This window comes from Solea solea, chromosome 21, assembly GCF_958295425.1.
Source record: "Solea solea chromosome 21, fSolSol10.1, whole genome shotgun sequence".
In the NCBI taxonomy this organism is placed as follows: Eukaryota; Metazoa; Chordata; class Actinopteri; order Pleuronectiformes; family Soleidae; genus Solea; species Solea solea.
Genome location: NC_081154.1, coordinates 3,844,398 through 3,856,690, shown reverse-complemented (window position 1 = coordinate 3,856,690; position 12,293 = coordinate 3,844,398). Strand labels below are relative to the sequence as shown.

General features: G+C 41.1%; 1 protein-coding gene across 2 annotated transcripts; it reads left to right on the top strand.

Annotated features, from left to right (window-relative positions):
- The first annotated feature begins 3 nt into the window (after positions 1-3).
- On the top strand, positions 4-12,252 carry sh3bp1 (SH3-domain binding protein 1). 2 transcript variants are annotated; one of them, XM_058620605.1, is made up of 19 exons: positions 4-133; positions 1,260-1,415; positions 4,590-4,632; positions 4,966-5,070; positions 5,155-5,231; positions 5,512-5,623; positions 6,053-6,129; positions 6,258-6,345; positions 6,462-6,530; positions 6,992-7,082; positions 7,181-7,317; positions 8,311-8,422; positions 8,549-8,630; positions 8,709-8,789; positions 9,282-9,395; positions 9,504-9,601; positions 9,882-10,050; positions 10,204-10,538; positions 11,872-12,252. In XM_058620605.1, exons 2-19 carry the CDS (start codon positions 1,369-1,371, stop codon positions 12,117-12,119), a joined length of 2,085 nt encoding a protein of 694 aa, XP_058476588.1. In that variant the 5' UTR covers positions 4-133; positions 1,260-1,368; the 3' UTR covers positions 12,120-12,252. The 2 variants fall into 2 exon arrangements, with proteins under 2 accessions (XP_058476588.1, XP_058476589.1); XM_058620606.1 differs by lacking the exon at positions 11,872-12,252 and having other exon boundaries at positions 10,209-10,532.
- The last annotated feature ends 41 nt before the right edge of the window (positions 12,253-12,293 follow it).

The window sequence follows — 12,293 nt, the reverse complement described above, 5'->3', positions numbered from 1 at the left end:
TTGTTTGTGACCTGTTTGCGTTTAGGAAATGTCACCACTAGATGCCACCGTTCAACCAGCATTAACTCCCACTTGAACGTTTGAGGGTAGAGTCCGCTCCACTGCCCGAATCAGCGTCTCTGGTGAACATCAGGTATCGAGGCTTTTTATTATGTGAAGACTCCTTAACCTCAATACTTTGTAAATATCATATAAACTGTAGAAATCAGACCTAAAACAACAACAACAACCTGTGGAAAAACAAAAAAACTTACCAAAAATTAACATTTTTGTAACTCTTTAATGAAACATTACAAGACTGGTAATTCAGGTATTTAATTTGATTATTTTTAACCTAATGTGGGTTTTTCTAGTAAATTGTATTTTATATAACTCTAATTTTTGAATGAAGCATTTTGTCCCCTCTATCCCCAAACCACTGACTTGAGACAAATGTTATTGTTCATATGAAGCCTCCAACTACTGTGATTTCATAATGCCATGTATAATCAGAGAATTTTGTTTGACAGAGAAGAGGCATTTTTTTTCTAAAATAATACTTTGAAACAAACACTGATCAACATTTGTTCTGCTGACCCAAACTGGCCAAAGATCTGTTATTGCAGATCCAAAAAAAAGTTGAATAAAACCAAAAAATTAGAAAGAAAGAAAAACACCTAATCTGACAGAGGAATGCGCCGCCGACAAACAGGAACAAAATCAAAATAAAATCAAAATTTCTTCCGACATTCAACGGTGTGGAGGAAAAACAATACTGTCGGGGCAAGAGTCTGACAGTTTCCTCTTTTCATATCCTTTTACCTCTTTAGCACACACACGGTTATTATTTACAGAAGTGCAAACTAACCACAGTCTTCCTGGAGGATATTTCAAGAGGCAAAGTATCATTTATGAAGAAAGCAGTGGCACAGAACTGGGTAAATGAAAAGAACTTCAGTTGATACTTAGCCTCTCTTAAGTATTCCTAGAATGGCATCAAAATTCTCCGTCCTCACACCCATTTTAAATTGCTCGGCCTCGTCTTTGGAAACATGTAGTGGAGCATCTGCACAGGCTAAAACCTGACACACAAAAAAAAAAAACATCTCTCTTCCCCCTGACAACTTGCACTTCATCTGTGCAACTTCCTCATTCGCTGACTTGTTAGGAGTTACTTCAGAGCTCACTCCCCCTGAAACAAGAACGAAAACTGACGACCAAAACACGCACTCAAAAACCTGCCGACCACACAGGCCTGGACCTTCTCTTCTCTTCTACAGATGAAGTAGCTCAAGCTGGACTCAGGCGAGGACGAGTTCAGACCAGGACGCTGTGTGAGGACGGAGGTGGACGGAGGTGGACAGGTGGAACGTGCGGTGTAGTGCAGAAATGTGGCAGTCTCTGAGCATCCTGAAGCACCTCAGCTCGACCGCAAAGTAAGTGCCTCAGCGTCTGTGAAGGTTTTCTGTCGTCCAGGTCGCTTTATTTTATTCAAGAGTAGATGTAGGTTACGCATCACATCGGAAGTTGTGTTTTTAAAGACGTGTTTAATGTGTCACTTTAAACCAAACTCTGCCTAGTTTGAGGAAGGCTCTCTGGTACCTACTCCTACATCGTTTATAATAATGCAAACTGCCTGTCCGCTCTGTGTCCTGCCTTTTGTTTATCATCTTCTGCCTCCTGCTTTTACTTCTGCTCTGCTTTGTAAAGCTGTAAAAGTGAAATTACAAGTATTTGAAAAGGTTTAAATCCACAGTCCGTCCCCGACATCCATGCAAATAACATGAAAACACAGACTCGCACTATCTGGAATATCTATCTGAAGACCCAATTGTGAATATATTTGCGTGGGACTAAGTAACTTTTGAAAGAAGAAATCATGACAGTTTAACTCAAATCTAGTTTTGATTTGACTCAAGTTTTACAGCAGCAGTCATATTATTAGTCGGTAATGGAGGTATTCAAATATTTCTGTTAAAGTGGCAGCTGCTCTTGCCTTAAAGCTGTGTTAGTCATGCACTTATTTATCTATTTTCATCAGATTCAGAGGCCTTCTTTCAGTTTTACCGCTAACCTGTATGACTGTATCCTGCAGAGAGGCCTTTCATTTCACTGCCACTACTGCTATAGTTTGAGGAAATAGTCAAATTCTGCTTAATTTTCCAGGTTCTCATTTTGACTCTTGCAAATGTACAGCGTTGTCAAATATATGTGTATGAAGCCAGAGCGCCTCAGTCGCTGCTTCCTCTTGAAAAGAGATGCATGCTTCTCAGTAGGGTTTTGAGGGGAAACCTCAGGCCGAACGCCACTGGGGTTTCGCACGCCTGAGTGGACGAGGCCATGGTTGTTTTACCACATGGTTGGTACACTTTATGGTGTGGCGTTTCTCTGATTTTTACTGATTCTTTGAAGCATTTCCTCTTCTTAAGTGCAGGGTTGTTATTTTTTTTGAAGCATACAGGCTCACAGCCTCAAAGCAGGAAAGTCTTTAGTTTACTGCTGCCCCGTTTGTTACGTTTGTTTCACTTGGATAAATCAGAACAAAATAATTTCAAACATTCAAGTCACGAAATGGCACATTCGAACGTACTAATGCTGTCAGAAAACCTTTGCTCAGTGTGATTTCAATGAGCGCAAATGTCAACCACACTTCAAAACCCCCCCAAACTATTCCCTTTACACAAGTGTTTCACAAGTTGAATGCCTCTCTGATCTTGAGAGTGTGACAGTGTTTGCAACTGCAAAACTGTGTAGGCCAAGCTGCCTCTATCTGTGACGCATTCTGGTTTAATAATAAACATACATGGCGTGCATCTGCAGCAGAGCAAAGTGTGCTCCAGCTACCGCCACCACAGCAGCAGCACTTCACCCCAGTTCTTACTCTGCTGTCCCACCTCTGTGGCTGTATGTACGCAGTTGTAAATAGAAAGCAGTTGTTCATATACGTCCACTTTATTAGGTACAGAGGACTGCCGCTGCTGCAGCTCGTCTGCTTCACGATTCAAAGTGTTGTTGCTAGACACCTTATTTCACCGTTTCTCAGTTTGACCTTCAGCGGGCCGTCTTGACCGTGTCTACAGGCCTCCTTAATGCAGAGGTGTCAAACTGGTGGCCCACATGTGACCCACCACTTAATGTTATGTTCCAATGAAATCATGGCATGGACAGAGCGTGTGTTTTTCAATAATTAAATCACATTTCTTGTAATTTTTTCAGCTTCTTAAATCAGAATATTTTCCGCATTCTTTGCTCCATATAACAAAGAAATTATTCAAAGTGAATTTGTTTGTGGTCAAAACAAGGTTTCATTTGAGAACATCATCATGTCCGGGTTTGAGAAACACTGATCAATTTATGGACCAAACAAGTGCTCGATTAATCGAGGAGATAATCATTGATTATGAATATAATCATGAGTATCGCTAGATATTTGATTAAAATGGATTGTTTGGTATTTTATTTGCAGTGGTCACGTTATTATTGACTTAATTTTAGCTTTTCTTCTCAGTTTTTTTTGTATTTTATTTTGCATCATTAATATGTTGTGATGTTACACATCGTTCCACGTTAAGACAAACACTTTTACTTTGAAATTTTCGGCGATATCGTCGTGGATAGCTTACTTATGATATATTATGATGGAATGTTGTTATTTGAGTTGATTGTAAGATAACACCGACCCTAAATTGTCTCGGCCTAAACCTAAAGTCACAATTTAAATTTCTTAACAAAGCACTTGGTACAGTATGGGGAATTAAAACCTTTTTTTTCAATATTGAAAGTAAAAGATGAAACGAGAAACAAACAAAGAAACAGGCACATGCTTTAAGCGTGTTGGGGATTTCACCTCTTGTTGTTTTCAAACATCAGATGTTTTTGGGAGGAAACAAGAAGTGACACCTCAGAGGTAATGAAGCTCCTTGGGTGTGGTTTCCTTTTGCCGGGTCACAAAACTAAGAAGGTTCTAAATCGTTTTTTTTCCCTCCATATTTTTTGATCAACATGAAAGAGTGATGTGGCTTCAGACCCTGTTTCCTCTCCCTTTAGCAGCAGCAGCAGCAACAGCAGCTTTAGGTTTCTGTGTCGTTTGTCAGTTTGGCCTGAAATATCCGTTAGCTTCTGTCTGTCAACACATCTTTGAAAAATGGGGCTTTAGGATGAAAGAATTTATGGATTCTTTAAGGATATTTGTTTGTCACAGTTGTGAAATAAAGAGGTTTTGTGCAATCAGAAAAAGAATAGAAGCAGTCTAGATAGTAAAAAAAAGCATATTAAAAAAGTATGTACATTCAAGTTAAATATTTAACGCTGTGTTTGTATTTTATTCAATTTTGGTTTTATTTTATAAAACAGAACGATGTTTGTGAACGATTGTGACGTCTTCTACCTAGAAATAAATCCTAGAACTTAATGCAACTGTTATATATCTGCTCCTTCGTCTCTCTCTCTTTGACAGTTTTAATTGGCACAACGAACAATAATCTGCAGTTTATACTGTAGCTTGCAGTGCACTATTATATATTATAGAAAAGTCACATTTGAATATTGAAAATCTTCCTGAATAATTATTTACAAAGGTGTCTTAAGTACTTGTTTTAACTCACTAACAGGTCACAGGATGCCACCGAACTACTACACGAGGACATCGTCTTGGTGAGAAAAAGAAAAAAAATTATCTTTTTCTTTATTCTATGAGAGATCGTTCTATTAAACTGACATAAATCACATTTTCATAGCAATACAGACTTTGCACCATTGTTTTGTTCCATTAAACTAACTTTTTTTTCCCATTTCTACAAAGAGATACAGAACCAATGTTATAATTCATGAATTTATAAAATTGTGTTCACATTTTATTAGATAAACATACAATTTATGATTTTTTTCTCGCTCACAGAAATAATTGTCTTCATCATACATGTCATGTCATACGTTTTTTTTTACCTTGTTCATCTGATGATGTGTTTTTTTTATTTGCAAATAAAGGTGGAGCAGCGCGTGGAGCCGACCAAAAAGGCGGCGCAGGTCCTTCACAAGAAGCTGCTGGGCTGCATGCAGAGTCAGCCGGGGCTGGAGGCTGAAAAACGAATGGTATTTAGACACGGAGGCGTTTACTGTTTCTGCAGGATTGTGTGGAAGTGTTTGAACGGTGGCTGATCTTCTGATTCTTCGCAGAAAAAGCTCCCTCTGATGCTGCTGTCCATCAGCATGGCAGAGAGCCTCAAAGACCTGGACGCAGAGTCCTCCATCAGGTGACAGGTTTCATCCATTCATCCATCCATCCATCCATCCCTGCCCTTTACTTGAACTTTGGACTCATGTTGACTGCTGTCACATGTAAAACCTCATGACAGGATCACACAGGGTTTTCAGGTTTTCAGTTCTGACTGGAAAAAGAGGATCCACACTGTTTACTGCACATTCATGTGACAATGAAGGCTTTTGTAGAAGTTGTTGTTCACAGGTTTCCTTTCAACGGCTTTTCTCAAGATTTTAATCTTGATGTTGACTCTGTGTGGGTGTGTGTGGCAGGAGGGTGTTGGAGATGTGCTGTTTCATGGAGAAGATGCTGGCCAACATGCTGGCTGAATTTGAGATGAAGCTGGAGAGAGAGGTCCTAGAGCCGCTTAACAAACTCAGTGAGGTATGAATGCCAGGTTCCGCTGCTGCTGAGGAGAGAACTAACAATACACTTTATAGTTTAAAGGCTAAAATACACTGTGTACAAACAAGTGTTACACTCATGACATTAGGCACAAAAAATGTCCCATTGAAACCCATTCAAATCGCAATTTTTCACCTCCTTTAAAGCATAATACATGTAATTTATTATATCTGACTGTTAATCTGGGCTTTTGCCTTGGAAGGGATAATTTTTTCTACTCCCCACCAGATGGCACCATTTTAGCCATATTCAGCATTTTACTACTTTTGCAGTTATAAGAAAGTTTTCTCTGTCAATATCCCAAATAAACATTGGTGTTACAGACACAGACATACATCTATGTAACTGTTTAATTTATACACTCAATATCTATGTATAAACACACACGTATTTTTCTTTTCCTTTAAGGATGATTTACCGGAGATTCTCAGGAACAAGAAGCAGTTTGCAAAGCTCACAACGGACTGGAACAATGCAAGAACCAGGTGAGTTTTAAAAGCTTCAGTCAGAGCTGTGTGTGTGTTTTAATGCATCCTCTCACATATCACACACTCTGTGTTTGTGTGTGTATGTGTGTGTGTGTGTGTGTGTGTGTGTGTGTGTGTGGAGCCAGGAGCCAGACCAGCAATGGTCCCCAGGCAAAGCAGGAAGGTCTTAGGGAGGAAGTGGAGGAAGCTTGGAGGAAGTTGGAAAGCATCAAGGTAAGGAGTACATTGTGTCCTTGAGTGAGACCGCACTGAACCCTGACTACCTGAGTGAAGTCAGTGGTGTTTCCTTGATCTTGACCCCTCCTCTTCAATTTTCTTTATTTCTGCAGGACCAGTACTCTGCAGATCTGTACCATTTTGCGACCAAAGAAGATGATTACGCTAACTACTTCATTCGTGTGAGCTGTGATTTATTTTTATTATTATTATTGCAGGTTTTACAGGGAGTAAACACAAAGACTCAGAGCTGTTTATGCGTATATCCATCGTCTGTAGGGCTGAGCAATTAAATAAGAATATATATATCGTGTTTAGGGATGGGAATCAGTATCGGTATTGGTCCAAAAATCCTTTATATCGCATGCTTCACTGTGCACAGACTGTAAAACATGTAAATAAAAATCAGCAAGAGCATTTTAGCTGAGTCATGTTTGGGCTGTTTATGTCTTCTTTTTGGAAGAACAATATTTGTAACACAGTTAAGAGAATTATGTCGACATTCACTCAAGAGCAAAAATCAGTCTTTAATCATCTAACATTTTACGATAATTATCAGTATCGACTCATTTGAAAATGTATTTATTTTTTTGGCCATATCATCCAGCCCATTATACTCATCTTCTCTTTTCTCCCATTATAGCTTCTTGAGCTCCAAGCAGAATACCACAAAGATTCCCACCAGTTCCTGGACAAAAACATCAGCGAGCTCAAGGAGAATCACAGTCAAAAAGGTTTGCTCTTCATTATTACAACCCTGTGTCTGTGCATTTTATGTTCTGCACCTTGACTGTTGTATTTCTACATGCTTCATTTCCCTGCGATTACACAGGCTCCAAGCTGAACGTCTCTCAGCAGAAGGTCTATGGTGAGAGTCTGCTGTCTCACTTGTCTCAAAGCGGCAGAGACATTGCTGTACCCATCCAGGAGTGTATTCACATGCTGCTCAGGACGGGTATGGAGGAAGAGGTAGGACTGTGATTGATAGGCAGTTCATTTATGATTAATATTAACTTCGTAATGTAATTATCAAGTATACAGCTTTTTTCTCCCCCCATGTGATTTCTATATTGGGCCCATATAGACAGTGTATAAAGTGTTTGCCAGTTGAGGGCAAACCAGAAGTAAGAATATATTGAATAGCCACCAGGGGGCAACTCTCATTGTTAGCATTGTTTGGGATTGGCACCAGTGCCCCCCCGTGACCCTAAAGCACTAGAAGGTGGATGAATGGATGTTCCCATTTGAGCAAAATAGATGATATGACACATATCAGTGGACACCAGTTTGATTGACAGCTAGTATCGTCCAATATGGAGCCTGGTTGTAGGTGACGTCTGTGAACCACAACAAGGTAATAGCCAAATCTCCACTCTTGAGGAGTGACGTCACTATTGGTCTACACTTGATTGTGGCCTGTGATGGTGACTGGTGACCTGTCCAGCGATGACGTACTCTGTCTCTCACCCAATGTCTGCTGTGATTGGCTCTCGCTCCCTCCCATATTGGACAAATGAAAATGGAGACCATGACCCATGGTTTAAATCGTATCAATTTTATCCATATTGTAAAACGTTTGCAAATCACAGTGGGCTTTACAATAAATTCAGTGTATTCAGCAACCCTCCGTCCATAGACCCTGGGTTCAAGTAAAGGAGCAACTCCCCAAAAACCCAGTTTTACTTGAATAAAACCTCAGGAAGAGCCACAGAGAAGGATCCCTCTCCCAGAATGGACAAATGTGAAATTATCAATAGCCAGTATACTTTTGTGGGTTGAGCTGGAGGCAGTTTTTAGCTGGCATCCCTGCTTCAGAGTCTGGATTGGTATGTTGTTGTGTTTACTTACACAATAAGGTGCACAGTTTTACATGGAGGTGAAGTACTGAGGTCAATCAGGGTGTTGGAGTCAATTCGAACTGTATTAGCCCATTGACTGTCTTCTCCCATCTTACCCTTCAAGGGTCTGTTTCGTCTGGCGGCAGCAGCTTCGGTGGTGAAGAGGCTGAAGTCTTGTCTGGATCAAGGGACAGTGGATCACAGCGAGTTCAGCATGGACCCACACGCCGTCGCTGGTACAGAAACGTCAACAATTCTTTTTATACGAGAAATAGAATCATTCATCAACTATTGAAAAATGGGTGATTTGTCTAAATTCAGTGCTGCTGTGACCTTTCTCTCTAATTTTGGCGACATAACAGGAGCTTTAAAGTCTTACTTCCGCGAACTGCCCGAGCCTCTGATGACCTTCGAACTGTGCAATGACTGGTTCAAAACAGCGGCGTACGTATGACGCCTACACTCCAAATATGTTGTCCTGGCTTCCAGTCTGTGTCTTGAGTTTGTCCTCTGTGTTCACAGGGAGAAAGACTTGACAGAGAAGCTGGAGCAATTGAGAGTCCTGCTACAGAAGCTGCCACGTGCAAACTACAACAACCTGAGGTTTGTAGCTTGTCTTTTCCAGCTCCAGGACAAAGACAGAAGTCCTTATGGTCAAACTGGAAAACAGTTTAGCAACATTAGCCACATTAGCACCACAACAATATATAGGCACTAAAGTATAAGTGCGAAGGTCAACCGTCCTCCAGTTTACACATTTCCTAAAGCATAAATACTGTGTTTTTCATCTTATTGCCCCAAGACCTCCTGATAATCTCCACACCAAGCATCTAAACAAAAACTAACATTGCTGATCGCCACTGTCTTTGAATTTTGAGTGGTTTACTCAACTTTGATTCGTCCAACACATGTAAAACTTTCCCATACACTCACCCACACATCAAAATGAAATAAGTGAATGTTTAAGGAACACTGGCTAAGAGTTAAGTAAAACTTAACTCTTGGCTGTCACCTTGGCTGTGGACTTGTACTCCTGAAAATCATCAATTCATCAAATACGTATCCTCACACTCTACACTTTCCTTCACCTGTCAGGTACCTGGTCCAGTTCCTGTCTCTATTGTCGGAGAAGCAGGCTGTGAACAAGATGACGCCCAGTAACATCGCCATCGTCCTGGGGCCGAACCTGCTCTGGCCAAGAACTGAAGGGTCTGTGTGACGACAGCTCATCTCTTTAGTCGTGTTGCTCGTCCTGCTTGTCTTTCCTCTTGAGTATGAGAAGAAACATGTGTGACCAATGTCTCTGTGTGTCTTTAGTGAAGCTGCTCTGTTTGACATGGCGTCAGCGTCTTCGGTCCAGGTGGTCACTGTCATTGAGCCTCTTATTCAGCACAGCTCCGTCCTCTTCCCTGAAGGTATTTAAGCACTCATGTGGCCTCAATGTGTGTGATATCAACGTTAAGGCATTTTAGTCAGGTAGTTTTTCTGATAAGGAGACCAGAAAGACCTTAAAGCAGGCCACACGGCGGTGCAGTGGCTAGCACAGAGCTGCCACTGCAAGCTCTTTTCCACAAGAGCTGTCATTGATGTTTTGTTCTTAATTGTCTCAGTATCACCAAATATTTGTCCTGCATAATAAGGAACTGTCTCTTCGACATGGTAAACATGCATTTGCTGTTCTTGTTTCTGTTGTAGATGTATCCTTTGAGATCCCAGACGTTGCCGACGTTCCAAATGTGACAATTCCTGTTCCCACTGCCCAGTCTTTGATCTCAGAGAAGCAGAAACTGAACAGATCAGTCTCCTCCGCTTCCTCCACAGCCTCCTCCTCCTCTTATCACACTCCTCTCTCCAAGGCAAACAGGTAACCGTTAATAATAGGAAAAATTAAAGCTGTATATTGTGATGCTAGAGGAGAAGAGTTAAAGCTACGGTATGTAGTCAAATGGCAACAACTGGACTATATTGCAGTATTTTTTAGAGAAAACATGAACATTTTTCTGTTTCTTTCCATCAGCACAGCCTCTCAGGACAGTCTGAGCAGCTTCTTCCTGGTGAAATCTGGCTCTGTGAGTCGCAGTGGCACCTCCAAGTGGTGTGGCCCTGTAGTGGAGCAGCAGCCGCAAGCAGAATCACATCAAATCACAACATCATCATCGTCTCTCAGTGCCTGCAGCGAGGCAGAGAACCAGATCCCAACCCCACCACCTAGAGCCACGAGACCAGCGCCAAACCTGGATCAGAACAGGATCCCCACACAGAGGCAGTGCTCGGACCAGGGCCAGCTAGAGCCAATTCTGGAGGCACCTCCAGACTCTCCCAAAGCATCTGTGATCTCATCGCCGTCCAAATGTAAGTCCAAGTTCTCTGAGCAAATGTACGTTCAGACAGATCCTATTAGTAATGAAATCTTAAGGATTCCCTCCACTGTTTAAGCTCTTTGAACCATTAATGCTGTTAAAACACCACTAACTATACTTACACTAACTTGTCTTGAGCACTTTCTCCTCCTGGACTTTCCTTCTACGTCTGCCGTTAAACTGCGGCCAAAATGGTGAAAATGTCGCTTCTCTACATGTTTGTTAAATGGTTTGAGAACGAAACATTGATGTTAATATTCTGTACAAACACTGTGTGTGCATTTATATCTTTGTAAGGCCCCAAAAAAACGTACAAACCTAACCTTTGTGAGGACATTTTGGCCATTTAATGGGCTTTTGGGTTAAGGTTAGAATTGGGTTTAGGTTAAGGGTTAAGGTTAAGCACTTAGTTGTGGTGGTTAAGGTTAGAGGTTGCATTATGTCTATGATGTGTGATGAGTGACCCTTTTGTTCATTTACACACACTTTAAGTGACTCAACAGCAGCAGTTGTTTCATTGCTCAGGCCACAGTCGGGCCTTATCTGTCTGCCTTGCTCTATTGTTATGTCCTGTACAGATTCTTTACTTCTGCCCTTTTCCTCTTACAAAGTAGAAAAAAAAAAAGAGTTAGTTCAAGTCAACAGAGAGAAAATAAATTAGCACTGGTTGCAGCGACCAGGATGTACACAGGAAACAGGAAGTCTCACACCACTGACCAAAATATCAACCAGTGGGGTCATGCGTCATTGTTCGTCTACTTCAGTGCTGGGTAGAAGCTGAAAAATACTTTCCCTCATAAGTCACTTCATACTGATGATGTCTGCCAACAAAACTGAAGTCATGTGTCATGGGATACTGTCTGAAGATGGTCTTTCTCTTCTCAGGGATTTTACTGCCAAACCCACTGTGGTATTTTGGGATATAAAGTAAAGAAGAAAAAAAATTTGATTATGGTTTAGCTTTTAAGATTGAGTGTTTTTTTCCACAAAAAAAGCAGCCTGCAGTACAATAAATGTCAGCAGTAAAAGTCTATACAAGGACAATCAGCACCAAATCTGTTCAGGTTATCACCATGACGTCAGTTCTTTATTAATAAATTGCAGTTGTGCATTTAAATTACAGAAAACCCCAATAATGTGATATAGAATATCTAATTTTTCCAATCATTGGTACATGCTTGTGGTCAAGGAACAAAATGTAATGTGATTTTGTACAAATTCAGTTCCTTACTTAGCTTGAAACACTCCTTTCTACCATCACTTGTGTAAAATAAAACAAAAAGAATCACTCTAAAATGTCCTAATTCTCCCATTTTCTTGTGCAGCAACAAGATCCTTCCAACAAAACAAGGCAAGCGAGCACATAACGGTCCAGTTCTCCAAACCCAAAGCATCGGTATCTTCCAAGCAGCCTCCTCCGCCCCCAGCAGCCAAGGACACTAAGCCCACGCCCCCACCTCGGGCTCAGACGACCAGCTTCAGAAAGCCCCCGCCGAAAAAGCCTGGACTGAAAGCGCCAAACTGCCCGCCACCACTTCCTCCACCGTCGCAGGCAAAAGAGGTTCCTTCTTAAGCACGGTGAAAATTTAGATTTTCATGATGAAACCCTGTTTATTTTGTCTGTGCTGTTCATAACAGTGCACTACAATAATGTTTATTCTGTTCTTGTGGTTCATGCATGTTTTTATAAACCTCTATCATATTTATTTGTCATTTACTCGCGTCCTGTCTTTCCCAAAATGCAGTC

Bases quoted from the DNA above. Each gene is read 5' to 3' on its own strand.
- sh3bp1 (XM_058620605.1), top strand. From the start codon at position 1,369: ATGTGGCAGTCTCTGAGCATCCTGAAGCACCTCAGCTCGACCGCAAA. The intron at 6,130-6,257 runs GTGAGTTTTAAA...GTGTGGAGCCAG, and splicing joins TGGAACAATGCAAGAACCAG to GAGCCAGACCAGCAATGGTC. The intron at 7,318-8,310 runs GTAGGACTGTGA...TTACCCTTCAAG, and splicing joins GGACGGGTATGGAGGAAGAG to GGTCTGTTTCGTCTGGCGGC.